Genomic DNA, 14,794 nt, shown 5'->3' on the forward strand with positions numbered 1-14,794 from the left:
GACCAGCCACAGCATCCTCCCTGCCGGGAGCCAGGAGCCCCCCAGGCCTGCCCCAGCTCTCCCGTGGCCACCCAGGGAGCCCCGCTCCCCCCCTCCCGCCAACCCTCGGTGCCTCCCGTCCTGGCTGCCGTGAGGCATCTTCGAGGAATCCCTTGGCAGCGGCCAGGAGATGCTCCTCGTGGGCCGGAGACGGGCAGGGGTGGGTGTCCAGAGCCCTGCAGCCAGCACTGGGGCTACAGGGGGAACTGGAGCCTGGGGGAGCCAAGACCCCCCCTCCCTGGGTCCTGAGCACCCAGCGGGACACTGGCAGTGGGGACACGGGGCTGGCTCCAGGTGACACCGACTCCGTGCTTGGGGCTGTGACGGGATGTCCCTGTCTTGCTTCCATCCAGCTGCCCACACTGCAGCTGGGGTGTTGGAAAGGGGGGAGCCATGCAGCCCCCAGCCCCCCCCCCCCCCCCCACTCTGCCCCGGGCGGCAGAGGGAACCCTCTGGATGGAGCGGGGGGTGCTGGCACGGCTGCCGGGACCCCCCTCAGTTTGCGAGAGAGGGGAGTAGGAACCGGGGATACCCCCGCGGAGTTGGGAGGGCGGGGGGTGTGTGCCGCCGGGGACCCCGGGCGGGGGGCGTCGGGGCTGCGGTTCTCCCACCCGCCCCGACGGGAGCTCCTACGGGACCCCCGGGCTCGATCCCGGGCTCGACCCCAGTCCCGCTCGGCTCCGCTCCGCCCGGGGAGGGGCAGCGCGGCCCGGCCGGATCGCGGCTGCCCCCGGCGCCTCCCCGTGCCGCCCCCCCCCGGGCCAGGGCGCGGCTATAAGGAGCGGCGGGGCCGGGGGAGGCGCTCGGCGGCGGCGCGGAGCAGCGGGTGCGGCAGGTACGGGGCAGGGGGGGACGGGACGGGACGGGACGGGACGGGACGGGACGGGACGGGACGGTCGTCGTGCCCCTCGAATTCCCCGGGGGTTCACCGGACCGGCCCCCCCAACCCTCTCCCGGAGTCTCCAGCGCCCCCCCCCCCACGACCCCGTGGGCTGAGACCTGAGAACTCATCGCACTGCCCGCGACTCGGCGGCGGCGGGGAGCCGGGACTGGGGCCGGGGCTGGGATGGGGACCCGGGCAGCCCCCCCGGGTGACCCTGGGGGTGCCCCATCCAACTGGGGCTTTGCTTTTGGATCAGGGGGTTAAGGTGTGGGTGGGCACGGGGCCCCTTGGCCGCCCGGGGAGCGGGCACCCAGCGGGGAGCCGGAGTTTTGGGGCATCGTGCTGCGGGTCCCCGGAGCCAGGGTGGTCGTAAGGGGAGTTAAAAAATCTGATGATTTTGAGCGTCCTGGGGGAGGGCGGGGTGGGGGCTCGGTGGGCAGCACACTGGGTGCTGGTCAGGGTGGGCGATCCAGAGGGAGAGGGCTGGCGTAGGGTGCCCTGTGCCCATACGCCCCCCCGGCTGCCCCCCACCCGCTCCCTGCCCTCCTTCTGCAGCAGCTGCAGGTCTGGGGACATCACCGGTGACATGCGGCTGCTGCGGGCCCTGCTCTGCCTCGGGCTGCTGGCCGAGGCCACCCTGGCTTCCCGGGTGCGCACCCGGCGGGAACTGGCCCCCGGCTTGTACGAGCACGGGGTCTATGACGCCAGCGGGTCCTACTGCCAGCGAGGGGACGTCTGCTGCCACGGCCGCGACGACGGCTGCACTGTGCCCTACCACGACACCCTCTGCTACTGTGACCTCTTCTGCAACCGCACCGTCTCCGACTGCTGCCCTGACTTCTGGGAGTACTGCCTGGGCATCCCGGCCCCCTTCCCCAAAGCCCCAGGTGAGGTGACTCCCCCCTGCTTCCCCTAAACCCATCTGGGTGAGGGTCTGTGGGTGCCAGGGCCAAGCCCTGGGGTGCTCCACGCGCTGCGTGATGCGGCTGGCGCTCCTCGGGGTAATGGGTGCAGCGGGACGCGGCACCCCACAGCCCTGCCCTCGCTGCAGAGCCGCTGCGGAGCGGCGGAAACTTGTACAAAGTGGCCAGGCTGGGGTTGGACTCCCAAAAACGGGGCTGGGAGCCACCCGTGGCCCAGCAGCCCATCCCCTGTGCCTCCCCATGAGTACCTGTGGGGCAAAGCAAGGGCACGGGGGGACTCCATCCCGGCTTCCTCGGTCATGTCTGGGGCAAGCGGATGCTGGCCCTGGCTTAACCCGCCTGGCAGCTGGGGCGGGCAGGGCAGACGGGGGCGAGAGGGGGGCACGGGCAGCCCCCGCCGCGCAGCACAAGGCTCTCTAAGAAGTCCCTGCAGAGCGGAGCCAGCTCCCGGGTACAAGTGGCCCCTTTATCCCTGTCCCGCCGGGCTGTGCAGGCGAGGCTGGCTCTGCTCCGCAGCCCCACGGTTAACCCTCCCCGCGCTGGGCCAGCCCCGCTCCCACCCTGCACCGTGGGGCGTGAGCTGGTCCCCAGCACAGGTCTGGAGGTGCCGAGATGCCGCCAGGCTTTAAGGACTGTGCTTATTTTCCCCTCAATATTTCCCCCCCCCCGGAGCTATGGGGGTGCTGGCGGGACCCCCGATGCAGCCGGGTGCTCACGGGGGTTCTTCCCCTCTCCCATCCAGGTTGTGCCCGCGCTGGCCGCCGCTACCCCACCGGAGCCACGTACCGGGAGAACTGCAACCTGTGGTGAGTGCCTCGCCGCATCCCGGTGCCATGCGGGAACCGCCGGCACGCTGCCTGCCCGGAGAAAAGGCATCACGGGGCCTGCGAGCACCGGGGCTGCCCGCAACCGGCTCGGCGGGAGCACAGGGCCCGAGCTGGGTGGCGGGAGCCAGTGCCAAATGCCTTTGCTCTGGCATATTCAGAGCGGAGAGCCCGGGGGCCTTGAGCCGCTCCCAAGTTTCGGCGCATGCCTTTGTGGGAGCCGCTCGCTCTGCCGGGTTAGCGCGCGGCCGGGCTGCCGACGCGGGCTCGGCGTTGCCGGGGTTTTTTGTGGCCACGCTAGTCCAAGCCCAGCTTGCCCGAGCCTGACAGGGCATGTCTGCAGCTGGCAGCCGTGGCGGCTCCATGCCAGGCGGCCCGAGTCTGGCCCCGCCGCCGGCTTTGGGTGCGAGCAGCCCGTCTGTGCCGCGCGCCAGGAGCTCGCTGTTTGCATTAGCGAGCAGCGCGGGGTTTATCTGGAAACGGCTGCGGTGGTATTAATGGCATCCTGGAGGTGGGGGATGAGGGAACCTGCGGGCACAGATCTGCCTGTAGACAAGGAGCAAACGCGGCAGGGCTGGCTGCCTCGCAGCGATGCGGCAGATAAGGGAAATCAAAAGCTCCGTCTGGGGCGTGTGCAAGGGCATGAGCACGCGTGTGTGCATGCGTGTGCAGGCATGTGAGCTGGAGGTGAAACGCCAGCCTGAGCCCTCCCCGAAGCCCCGATGCCGCCCAGAATTTCTCCAGGACCATGGCACAGGGGAAGGTCGAGGTCCCCGAGCTGCGTACTTGGAGGAGTGATCCCCGCTGCTGGGAAAACGTCCCCTTTTCCCAACAGCGCGGGCCCTCGGGGCCGAGGCTCCTCTGCCAAAACCCTCGTCCCCCCCCTCCTCGGCCCCTGGAGAGCCGCAATTTCTGCAGCACTTCACCCCAGACCTTGTCCCTGCGCGACACCCGCAGGGGCTGGGGGGTTGGCAAGGGACAGGTGGAATGACTGGGTGGAGCAGAGGGGGCTGCTGCGGGCACCCCCCAGAGGTGCCCCTGTGGGAGTCCCCCGGGAGGTGACAGCCAGCCGCGGGGTCCCCAGCACAGCACCGGGTGCGCTCGGGGCTGGGGAGGGGGCAAGTGCCAGGGGTGCAGGTGCCACCGGCAGGATGGGGCCCGGCTGGCGGGACACAGCTTCGGCCTCGCAGGGCTCCTTAAAAGGGAAGACTGTGGCGGGAGCTCGGCCGGCAGGAGGGAGCATGCCGAGCATTGCTGGCTGGGCGGGGGGAGCACAGCCCAGGGCTCCCCAGGGGCACCCAGACCCAGCACAAACACCCCCCCCCCCCACCACCACCCCATGCCCCGGGTCTCAGCTCTCAGCTAACCCGGCCAGAGCGGCTTGTCCTGGTGGGGCGGACACACACAGCCAGCCCCCAATCCCCTCCCCGGGCTGGCGTCCAAGCCCTGCTCTGATGTCTGCAGGCCTGGCTGCTTTTCAGCTGGTTTTCTGTCCCATGCTCTGTCTGCCCTCCGGACTCCTGCAGAGGGGACCGGGACTGGTGGGGGGGGGGACACACACAGCCCCCAGGGCCATGCAGCGGGTTGCCCGCCGGCATCTGGCCCGGCATCACCCCATCCAGGGGTGCTGAGCCGCGGTGCGACCCCCAGACCCTGGTGCAGAAGCAGCCCCAGCTCACCACAGCAGCGGGTCCCCGGTTTGGGAGGGGCAGCACCCACCCGGGGCCTCCCCGGCCAGCCCAGGGTCACTGTCCCTCCCCAGCTGACTGTCCCCTCCGGTGCTGTCCCCTCCGCAGCACCTGCGGCCCCAGTGGGACGTGGCAGTGCGAGGACCATGCCTGCTTGATGGACGGGGAGCTGATCGATGCCATCAACAGGGGCGATTACGGGTAAGGACCAGGCATGGGGAGGATGGGGAAGGGACCCTTCACCCCCTCGGTGCTTTTTGGGGCACCCCTGACCCCTGCCCCCTCCTCCCACACAGCTGGAGAGCCACCAACTACAGCCAGTTTTGGGGCATGACGCTGGAGGACGGGGTCCGGTACCGCCTGGGCACCTTCCGACCCTCTCCCACCGTCATGAACATGAACGAGATGCACGTGAGTCGCCACGGCCGCGAGGGGAAACTGAGGCACACCGAGGGTGAACCCTGCCTGTCCCACGGCTTGGCCCAATGCTTCACCATCCCCTCGGCTGGTGACGTCCCCGCAGTGTCCCCGGCCCTGGGAAGGGGCTCTGCAGCCGGGGGGGAGGCAGGGAAGGGGCCGTGCCGGGTGGGTGCCACGGACAGCCCTTGTGTTTGGAGACAGCAGCTCAGCAAATTCCCCCTGACAATCCCCGGCTGCCAGTGTTGTTTTTTCCCCCTCTCCTCCGTGCCGGTTTCCCATCGGAAAGCTGGCCCCACAGCTGCTGAGTCGGCAGAGCTGGCTGCGCCAGCGCTTTGCGAGAGGGGTGCCTCCACCTGCCCCCGGACTGCACCCAAACCCCCCCCCGCTTTGGGGTGGGCAGCGGCCGGGGGTCCCATGGGTGCTGGTGGGGAGCGGGCGGCGCGCGGTGCACGCCCAGCGCCGTGGCCTTGACTCCCGGTGAGGTTTAATTTTAGAGGCGCTTCCTGTGCTGGGTGTTGTGGCCTCGTCCTCCCCAGGAAGGCTGAACTGTGCACGGCCGCGGTGGGGACACCGTCGTCCCCCCCGCAAAGCGGAAAGGCTGGGCAAGAGCCGGCCAGAGGCCACAATGAGGGTCTCAAGACACCCAGGGCCGTGCACTTGGGGTCCACGACTGGACCCTTGGTGCTCTTGTTGCATAAGGAGCCGCTGGGGCTGAGGAGCCCAAATTTAGGGCAAGTTGAGGGATCCGGCTCCTCTGGGAGAAGGGGGCACCCGAATCCTGGTCACGCTCAGCCAGGGGTATGGGCATCCCCGACCTGGGGGGGCCCTGCAGTGGGAGCTGCTGGGGATGAGCTGCTGCGAGGGGGGGGGGAAGGAGGGGGGGGGGTCCCTGAGCCCCCCTCTACCTCCGCAGATGAACATGGACTCCAACGAGGTGCTGCCCCGCCACTTCGACGCAGCCGCAAAGTGGCCCGGGATGATCCACGAGCCCCTGGACCAGGGCAACTGCGCCGGTTCCTGGGCCTTCTCCACGGCGGGTGAGAGGGGATGGGGCGGGAGGGGGTGACTGGTGGGGACGGGGACTAAACCTGCTGCCACGGGGCTGGGGGAGTGGGGCAGGACCCGCTCCCTGACCCCCTGCTTGCTCCCAGCTGTCGCCTCGGACCGCATCTCCATCCACTCCATGGGGCACATGACACCCGCCCTGTCACCCCAAAACCTCCTGTCCTGTGACACCCGCAACCAGAGGGGCTGCAGCGGGGGCCGGCTGGACGGCGCCTGGTGGTACCTCCGCAGGCGAGGGTGAGTGGGGACGTTCGGGATGGGATGGGAGGGACAGAGGCTGCTCCGCTGCTGGGGTGGGATAAGGGGGAGAGCTCGGGGTGCCCCGTGCACATCCTGTCCCCAGGGCTGTCCCTTGAGCAGGCGGGGACTGAGGGCTGCTAGCCCAGGTGGGATGGCGAGTGGGGTTTGGGGATGGCAATCGGGGTGGGGATGGACCCGTGTGGGTGGTTCTGCCCCTCCTCATGTCCTTGTCCCCCGGCTCAGGGTGGTGACGGACGAGTGCTACCCCTTCACTAGCCAAGAGAGCCAGCCGGCAGCCCAGCCCTGCATGATGCACAGCCGCTCCACAGGCCGGGGCAAGCGGCAGGCGACGGCCCGTTGCCCCAACCCCCAGACCCGCGCCAACGAGATCTACCAGTCCACCCCTGCCTACCGCCTCTCCTCCAGCGTGAGTGCCCCTGGGCCAGGGCTGGGCAGCGCTGGGCCACCAGCGTGGGCGAAGCAGGAGCCGTTTGGCGTGGGGAGCAGGAAGGGGCTTGGCTCGGCGTGGTTTGCTTGGGAAAGCCAAGTTGGGAGAGGAAGCTGGGAAAAACCCACTGCAGAGCCCCTGGGGGAGCTGCTCCTCCACCCAGCATCTCCCCAACACCCCAAAACAGCCTCTACCCGCATCCCCGGGGGGTGGGGAGGGCAGTGCCGGGGGTCCCAGCCCCGGTACCACCCAGTTCTGTGCTTGCAGGAGAAGGAGATCATGAAGGAGCTGCTGGAGAACGGCCCCGTGCAAGGTAGGGAGCGGCGTGGGCACCCCATCCTCGCAGCCCAAAGCTGGGTGCTGCAGTGGCCAGGGGAGGGGGGGGACGAGGCAGGTGGGGGGCCAGGACCCCCCACCTCGGCTGCTCTCCCTGGTTAATATTTAGCCACATGCCCAGGCAGGGCCGCGCGCTCACCGGCCCCAGGGTGCCCGTCACGCTGCCCACACCAGCGAGCACTTGTTGCTCATTAACTCCGGAGATTTAATCTTGGCAGTTGGTTTTGTTTTACTTTATTTTTTTTATTTTAATCCTCCTCTGAATCTTGTCACATCACCCGGGGGAGGATCCGGCTGCTGCATTCCCTCCTCCTGGGCGATGCCCCGTGTGCCCCTGTGCCCATATCCTCCATGCTGGGGGATGCGGGGCCCCGGGAGCTCAGCACCCCGGTGTCCCCAGACCCTCTCCCCGCTGCCCGCAGCCATCCTGGAGGTGCACGAGGATTTCTTCATGTACAAGAGCGGGATCTATCGACACACACCGGTGGCCGAGGGGAAGGGGCCGAAGCACCAGAGACACGGGACCCACTCGGTCAAAATCACTGGGTAGGTGTGGGGGGGGGAGGGGGGGGGGGCGTGGGGGGAGCCGTGCTCTGGGTGGGAGAAGCATCCTCTTCAGGGGAGAAAGGTGTCCCCTTCCTCGGGGAGGGAAGGAGGGCGCGGGAAGCCCTGCGAGGGGGGTTCTTGTTCCAGCGCTGTGGCCACAAGTGACACGAGTGCGCAGCGCTCAGCCCCCCACGGCGGGAGGCGGGTTGGCGATACAGAGCCCGAGGAGGGGAGCGGGGCCAGCTGCCCTGTGCCGGCGGCTTCCTTCCTCCTCCCCAGGGCTAAATATACCTGCCTGTGTTTTGGGAACGGACGTAAATAGCTCGGCCTGACCCTCAGGGAGGTGCCGGGGCCAGGAAATGAGGGGGGGTCAACACAGCACCCCACTACCCTGGTTCCCCAGGAGCCCCCCCTACTCACGGCCCTGCCCTTCCAATGCAGGTGGGGAGAGGAGCAGCTGCCTGATGGCCAGATCCAAAAGTACTGGGTGAGTGTTGGCGGGTGTCATGAGTTCGCTGGGGCTCAGTCATTGGGGTGGGGGGGTGCAGGAGCTGCTTTCCCATGCCCAGATGGGGTCCAACTTGGGGATTGAGGGGTGGGGGGGTGGAATTTGGCTGAGCTGTGTCCTGTGTCCCCTCCGCAGACCGCGGCCAACTCCTGGGGCACGGCGTGGGGCGAGGGCGGCCATTTCCGCATTGCCCGCGGCGTCAACGAGTGCGAGGTGGAGACCTTCGTGGTGGGCGTCTGGGGCCGTGTCAGCATGGAGGACATGCCCCACAAGTGACCCCCCCCCAGCCTCGCACCCTCTCCATCCTCTCCTGGGGGCACCCATGGGGTAGGACACCCCCCCGCCTCTTCCCTGCGCAGCTGGGCAGGGGGATGGGACTGTCCCCTGGGCCCCCCGTCCCCAGGGGCTGCGTGTCCCCGCTGTGCTGACGCGGCGGCTGGGTGCAGTGGTGCGTGTGGCTTTTGGGGGGGGGGGGGTGCCCCGGGGTAGGGGGGGGGGGCTGCTCCTGCATCCTGTGGGATTTACCCACTAATCCCCCCGCCCCGGGCTCGACTGGGCTTTGGTGGCAGCCGGGGGGTCTTCAAAGGCAGCCGCCCCCCGCCCTGGCTGGCGGCTTCACCATCCTCCTCCCGCTGCAGTGGGACCCCCCTGAGGCTCCTGCACCCCTATATCTGCGCGACCTGCCCCCCCCCAGCTCCCCCCGCCCTGGGCACCCCTGGAGCTGGGGGATTAAAATAACCCAGTGGTGCCCAGAGCGGGGGTTCACCCGTGTCCCCAAGGCTGGGGGTCAGGATGGGGTCCCCACCGTCCCCCCCTGTCCCCGTCCCTATGGTGCTATGGCCCCTGCCCCCCCCTTGGGGACTGCGGGGATGGGGGGGGGGCTCAGCCCTACGGTGCCCCCGTCCCAGTGGGGCCACAATTGGGGACCACGCAGCAGCACAGCCCCGGGCCCCCCCGTCCCTTTCCACCCCCCACCCCCCCGCCCCGGGGCTGTACTTTTAAGATTTTTTTGTATTTATTTTGCTTTTTATTATTTGTAAATAAACTTTTTGAAGCCTCAGTACCACGGGGGTCTTCTCCTTCCCCAACCCCACTCAGGGTGGGGGGGGGGGTTGGCCCCGCTGCCCCTTGTCTGTGCTGTCCCTGGGGAGGGGACCCAGCTGTGGCCCCCGGAAGGGCTGCGGGGTGAGATAAGGCCCCGCTCATTGTGCACCTTCCGGCCCCGCTGGCTCCTGGTGACCGTGGCCAGCGGCCAGCGCTGGACCAGCCACGGGCGTGTGCAGCCACACAGGCCACCACAGCTGCCACTGTGGCTAGGAGTGACACCGCAGCCACCACACAGCCAGGAGTGCCACCATGGCCATCCCACAGCCAGGAGTGCCACCGTGGCCAGGAATGCCACCACGGTTGCCCCATGGCTCCGAGTGCCACCATGGCCCCCCTGGCCACCACAGTTGCCCCATGGCTGGGAGTGCCACCCAGCGGGCTCACGGGAGGGGTGGGAAAGCTGAGCAGGCCCGTGGTGTGTGTGCGGTGATGTTGCTTTTTAAAAATTTATTTATTCTTTGCGTTTCCTCTCTTTTTCTTTTGCCCCCCCCAGCCCAGGGGCGGGCACGCGCAGGGTGGAGTGGGGCGCCACCTGGTGGAGCCAGCCTGCACCTGCGCGCTGGGTGACAACCGGCACCGTGACAGTGACAGTGACAGCTCCTGTGCGGGTGACAGCGTCAGGGCAGGAGGGTGACAGCCCGCAGAGAGAGTGACAGCCCACAGAGACAGTGATAGCCACCGTGCGGGTGACAGCGTGGGGCCAGGAGGGATGACAGCCCGCAAACAGTGACAGTGACAGCCACCGTGTGGGTGACAGCGTCAGGGCAGGAGGGTGACAGCCCGCACAGGCAGCAACAGCCACTGCGTGGGTGACAGGGTGGGGTCAGAAGGGGTGACAGCCTGCAGACAGCGACAGTGACAGCCACTGTGTGGATGACAGTGTGAGTTCAGGAGGGGTGACAGCCTGCACAGACAGTGACAGCCACTGCACGGGTGACAGCGTCAGGGCAGGAGGGTGACAGCCCACACAGGCAGCGACAGCCACTGCGTGGGTGACAGGGTGGGGTCAGAAGGGGTGACAGCCTGCAGACAGCGACAGTGACAGCCACTGTGTGGATGACAGTGTGAGTTCAGGAGGGGTGACAGCCTGTACAGACAGTGACAGTGACAGCCACTGTGTGGATGACAGTGTGCGTTCAGGAGGGGTGACAGCCTGCACAGACAGTGACAGCCACTGCACGGGTGACAGCATCAGGGCAGGAGGGTGACAGCCCACACAGGCAGCGACAGCCACTGCATGGGTGACAGGGTGGGGTCAGGAGGGGTGACAGCCCACAGACAGTGACAGCAACAGCCACTGTGCAGGTGACAGGAGGGGGGGGCAGCCCCCACTGCCTCTGCTTTGAGCCTCCCTCAGGCTGGGCCGAGAAGCCGCTGGGAAACATCACTGGAACCATCAGCGGGGCGCAGGAACACGAGCATCCGATACGTGAATCACGAGCCGCTTTCCTAAAAATTCCTTTAGAGTAGCAACGAGTCTCAAAAAGCATCTCTGAGCGTTCTCATCAGGGCCAATTAAAGGATAATCACCCGGCCATCTTTGGAAACCTTCACCTGCACCTCAGCAGGAGGCCCCAGCACCTTCTTTTCTGCAAGTTGACAAGAAATGTGGAAGAATTAACTTCAGGAAAGCAGCTGGGAGCAGCGCCCAGGGGCCGTGTCCCCTCCCTGCACCCAGAGCTGCCACTGGCCCCGCGGGGGGGGGAACACGGGGCAGGGCAGCGTCCCCGTGAGCCGCTCAGCAAACACAAACCACTCAGCGACCAGCGCACGTTGCCTTTTATTCAAAAGCTGTAAAAATAAGCTCTAAACCGTTTTGGAGTTTGGCTTGGGCAGACGAATCAAAACAGACGTTGGCAACAATTTGGGGGGGGGGGGGGGTCGATGATCCTGTGTGTGACGGCAGCAACGTCCAGCAGCCTGGAGAGAAACAGGGCTCAGAGCCCCCGGAAAGCCGAGGTGCTCCTGGCAAGGAAGGGCCGTCGGTGACACAAGGACAAGCTCTGCCACCATTTGTGCCCTTCCTGCTGCTTTTTAAACAAAGAGTCCCCAAAAGCACGCCGAGACAGGGACGTTCCACTGCAGACGTGCCGCCACGCAGAGGGACAGCGTGAAGGGGGGGTTTAAGCACATTTTTGTGTCTGGCAAAGGAAAAATCTAAGCGCTCCCGGGGCGACGTGGCACAGGTTACTGGTTTGGCTGCCCCACTCTGCGGCACAGCCCCAGAACCGGGCTCCAGTTTGGCGTAGAGGCACCCACTGCCACCGAGCAGGGATGAGGGATCGAAGTCGGGAGGGTCCCAGGGCTCCTTGGGTGGAGCAGGCTGGAAAACCGGCCCGGAGGAAGCAGCTCGCTCTTTGGGGGGGCTCAGCCACAGCCCAGAGTTGAGGATGAGGATGGCTGCTGCTCCCGGAGAGCCCCCCGGCCGGCTCGCAGCCCTCGTCACATCATGCGAGTCACGACCATGGTGAGGAAGTCCTCGTAGCTGAGCCGCACGTTGCCCACCAGCCCCGTGTCCTTCTCGCGGAAGGCGTCGGTCGTGCTCTGCAGCTGCATGCAGATCTGGATGAAGCGGTCGAGCTGGATGCTGGGGTTGGAGGATCGCGGGGCGTAGCGGGCCAGCAGCAGCTGGCTAAACTGGGGGCTCAGGTTATAGCCCATCTGGGAGAAAGCTGGGAGGCAAGAAACACTCGGATTAAACCTTCCTGAGAGGAGGGAGAGCAACTGTGCCCTCCATCCCATGTGCTCCATGGTGTTCACTTCCAACAATGGGTTTCTTGACCCAAGGAACAAGCGCCAGGCCAAGAGGGATTGGCCTCAAGCTGCGCCAGGGCAGGGTCAGACTGGCTCTTAGGAAGGATTTCTTTGCAGAAGGGGTTGCTGGGCGTTGGAATGGGCTGCCCAGGGCAGGGGGGGAGTCCCCATCCCTGGAGGCGTTGAAGAGTCGGGTTGACCCAGCACTGAGGGATCTGGTGGAGTTGGGAACGGTCAGGGGGAGGTTCATGGTTGGGCTGGAGGAGCTTCAAGGGCTTTTCCAACCGAGATGATTCTGGGATTCTGTGACGGGTGTGCTTGGGCAGGGCTCTCCAGAGAGAGGAACCAAACCAAGGCAGGAATTCCAAACATTTTTCCCCTCCATCAGACACACACACACCCAACAGCTCCTCCCAGAAAACAGGCTTTAGCCACATGCCATTTGGGACGGGGTGGGGGGGGCATTTTGGGTTTCCTTCAGGAAGGAAGTTCATGCCACAGCCCTGCTGCAGCTCCTCCTCTCCTGCCCCACAGGAAGGCTCAGCGCCAGCTCTGCCACGGCCGGTTTAGCCAGCCTGGTGTGTCCCAGGGAGCTCAGAGACACCCAGCCCTGCTGCACGGATGGTGCCAGGAGGAGTCACCAGGCCAGGCTGGAAATAAACACCAAGCAGAGCCAGACAGCAGTCCCCGGGGAGCTCGGTAAGGGCCAGGTTGGTGTCTCTGCCCCTCGCCCACCTTGCTGGAGCTCACTGAAGCTGATGGAGCCTGACTGGTCCCTGTCGTACTGCTGGAAGAGGTTCTTCCACTGCTGGATGAAGCGCAGCAAGGCTGAGAAGCCGTACACGTCTATGCGTCCTGACCTGTTTTTATCGAACATGTCTGGGGAAGAAGGAACAAAGAGCAGGAGCAGGGCAGTGACACGCTGCAGAAACTCCCAGAGCGCTCAGGATCTGTGCCACAGCTTCCCGCTCTGGCCCCAAAAGCCCTCCCTCAGCAGGACTGCGATCAGCCAGGCCCACCCAATCCGTAAGAGGCTGGGAGGAAACAGCACCAAAACTCGATGCCAGGGCAAGCAGGGGAATGGGGTGACTCTCCTCACTCCTGGAGCTCTCCCTCCCTTTCCTCCCCACTCTCTGGGAGCAGGGGCTCGCTCGGCCTCGCGCAGAGCTCTGTTCCTTTTCCCAAGCAGCATTTTGGGCCCCTGACTCGTGTCCTCCACCAAAAGGGTGCTCGGAGCTGCTCGGTTCTCCCAGCTCTCACTCCAGAGAGCACTCACAGGCCAGCTGCTCGGGTAACGATGCCCAGGTAACAGGGGAGCACAGGCTGGGCTGGGCTTCACCCCGACAGAGGCTCGTCTCAAACAGATCAGAATAAAAAGCAGCAGGAGAGCAAGGAGAGCCCAGACTCACTTATCATCAGCAGGCAGGTCTCATCGTTGAACGTCGACCAGTTGGAGTTGACCAGCGCCTGCTTCAGCTCCTTCACGGAGATGTACCCGCTGCGATCGGCATCGACCGCCTGGAACCAGGAGAAGGCCTCCGGGTCCACACCGGGGGGGGCATTACCTGCGCGGGGAAAGGCCATCAGCGGCTCCGACCTCCCCTCAGGGAGGCCACTGGCAGGTCCATCCCCGGGGATGGCTCACAGAGAACCAGCCAACACCCAGGGGTGTCAGCACTTCTGCGCCGAGCAGCTTTTTACAGCTGTGGATCCCAGGAAAAGAGGTTGGCGAGGCCCGAGGCTTGGCACGTGGCGTCTGGCGGCGGGGAAAGGGCAGTAAATCAGACCCCTCGCTGCCACCCCATCAACTCGGCAGTGCCGGGAGATGGACGCGCGGCTCTAAAGTTTTACTGCCGATGCTCAGGGCCGCGGCCTCTTCGGCGCTTCCCTGCGCAGGGTTTTAAAAAAATAAACTGGGACCTTGCGGGCGTATTCACCCGCGGAACTCAGCTGAGGAGGGCGAGGGGCGCCGGGCCACCCCCTCCCGGCACGGAGCGGGACTGGGCTGGGGGACACCCACCCCCTGAGCCCGCACCTTTGTCCCGGGGCCACGCGGGGAGCGGGAGGGACCCCTCGGACCCGCGGCCCCACTCACCTCCGGGAGCCGCCCCGCCGTAGGGCCCGGGCTGGGGGCCGCCGTAGGGGCCGCTGCCAGGTTGTCCGTAGGGCCCTCCGGGCGCGGCGCCGCCTCCGTAGGGACCCCCGGGCGGGGGCTGGCCGTAGGGAGCCCCGCCGTAGGGAGCCCCGGAGTAGGGGCCGGCCGGGGCCGCGCCGGGGGCCTGTCCTGCGCCGGGGAAGCCCTGGGGAGGGGGCAGAGCCCGGTGTGCGGCCAGACCCGGCTCCCGCGCCGCCCCGCGCCGCCCCCCTCACGCCCCTCACCCCGGCCTCCGGTCCCCCGGCCCGCCTCCGCCACTGCCCCCGGCCCGGCCCGGCCCGGCCCCGGCCCCGCCGCGGCCCCACCTGCCCCGGATACGCCGCCATGATACCGCTACCGGCCCCTGCTGCCTCAATGACGTCACGGTAGACGCGCGCTTCCATTGGCTGCGGCGCGCGGTCGCGCAGAGGACACGCCCCCTCCGGGGTCAGCGGGGCGGGGCGAGAGGGAGCGGGAAGGGGGCGCGGTCGGAGCGGGCTTAAAGCGGCAACGACCCCTGAGCGGGGGTGGGGCCCACCGAGAGCCCGCAGGGTGCCCTCCTGGAGCAAGGTCGGGATCTACCCGGGATCAGGGCTGGGATCTCCTGGGATCAGGGCTGGGATCTCTCCAGGATCAGGGCTCGGATCTTCCCTGGGATCAGGGCTGAGATCTCTCTGGGATCGGGGCTGGGATCTCCTGGGATCGGGGCTGGGATCTCTCTGGGATCGGGGCTGGGATCTCTCTGGGATCAGGGCTGGCATCTCCCCGGGATCAGGGCTGGCATCTCCCTGCGATCAGGGCTGGGATCTCTCCTGGGATCGGGGCTGGGATCTCCTGGGATCGGGGCTGGGATCTCTCCAGGATCAGGGCTGGGATCCC

General features: G+C 66.9%; 2 protein-coding genes across 2 annotated transcripts; one reads left to right on the forward strand and one right to left on the reverse strand.

Moving 5' to 3' along the window:
* Positions 1–833: 833 nt before the first annotated feature.
* On the forward strand, positions 834–8,980 carry TINAGL1 (tubulointerstitial nephritis antigen like 1). The gene is made up of 12 exons (XM_074850966.1): positions 834–874; positions 1,478–1,809; positions 2,588–2,651; positions 4,466–4,558; positions 4,654–4,768; positions 5,691–5,814; positions 5,929–6,079; positions 6,326–6,509; positions 6,798–6,843; positions 7,289–7,412; positions 7,854–7,899; positions 8,056–8,980. The coding sequence occupies exons 2-12, from the start codon at positions 1,509–1,511 to the stop codon at positions 8,194–8,196; spliced, it is 1,389 nt and encodes a 462-aa protein (XP_074707067.1). The 5' UTR covers positions 834–874; positions 1,478–1,508; the 3' UTR covers positions 8,197–8,980.
* Positions 8,981–10,788: 1,808 nt separating this feature from the next.
* Positions 10,789–14,304, reverse strand: PEF1 (penta-EF-hand domain containing 1). The gene is made up of 5 exons (XM_074850942.1): positions 14,242–14,304; positions 13,877–14,081; positions 13,191–13,346; positions 12,517–12,660; positions 10,789–11,699 (listed from the first exon to the last, which is right to left on the reverse strand). The coding sequence occupies exons 1-5, from the start codon at positions 14,260–14,262 to the stop codon at positions 11,470–11,472; spliced, it is 756 nt and encodes a 251-aa protein (XP_074707043.1). The 5' UTR covers positions 14,263–14,304; the 3' UTR covers positions 10,789–11,469.
* Positions 14,305–14,794: the final 490 nt, after the last annotated feature.

The sequence above is a fragment of the Strix aluco genome, chromosome 26, assembly GCF_031877795.1.
Source record: "Strix aluco isolate bStrAlu1 chromosome 26, bStrAlu1.hap1, whole genome shotgun sequence".
Classification (NCBI taxonomy): domain Eukaryota; kingdom Metazoa; phylum Chordata; class Aves; order Strigiformes; family Strigidae; genus Strix; species Strix aluco.

Excerpts from the sequence above, each read along its gene's own strand:
- TINAGL1 (XM_074850966.1), top strand. The coding sequence starts at position 1,509 with ATGCGGCTGCTGCGGGCCCTGCTCTGCCTCGGGCTGCTGGCCGAGGCC. Across the intron at positions 5,815-5,928 it reads CTGGGCCTTCTCCACGGCGG|CTGTCGCCTCGGACCGCATC; the intron begins GTGAGAGGGGAT and ends GCTTGCTCCCAG. Across the intron at positions 6,844-7,288 it reads GGAGAACGGCCCCGTGCAAG|CCATCCTGGAGGTGCACGAG; the intron begins GTAGGGAGCGGC and ends CGCTGCCCGCAG.
- PEF1 (XM_074850942.1), bottom strand. The coding sequence starts at position 14,262 with ATGGCGGCGTATCCGGGGCAG. Across the intron at positions 12,661-13,190 it reads GACCTGCCTGCTGATGATAA|ACATGTTCGATAAAAACAGG; the intron begins GTGAGTCTGGGC and ends CTTCTTCCCCAG. Across the intron at positions 11,700-12,516 it reads CTTCAGTGAGCTCCAGCAAG|CTTTCTCCCAGATGGGCTAT; the intron begins GTGGGCGAGGGG and ends CTTGCCTCCCAG.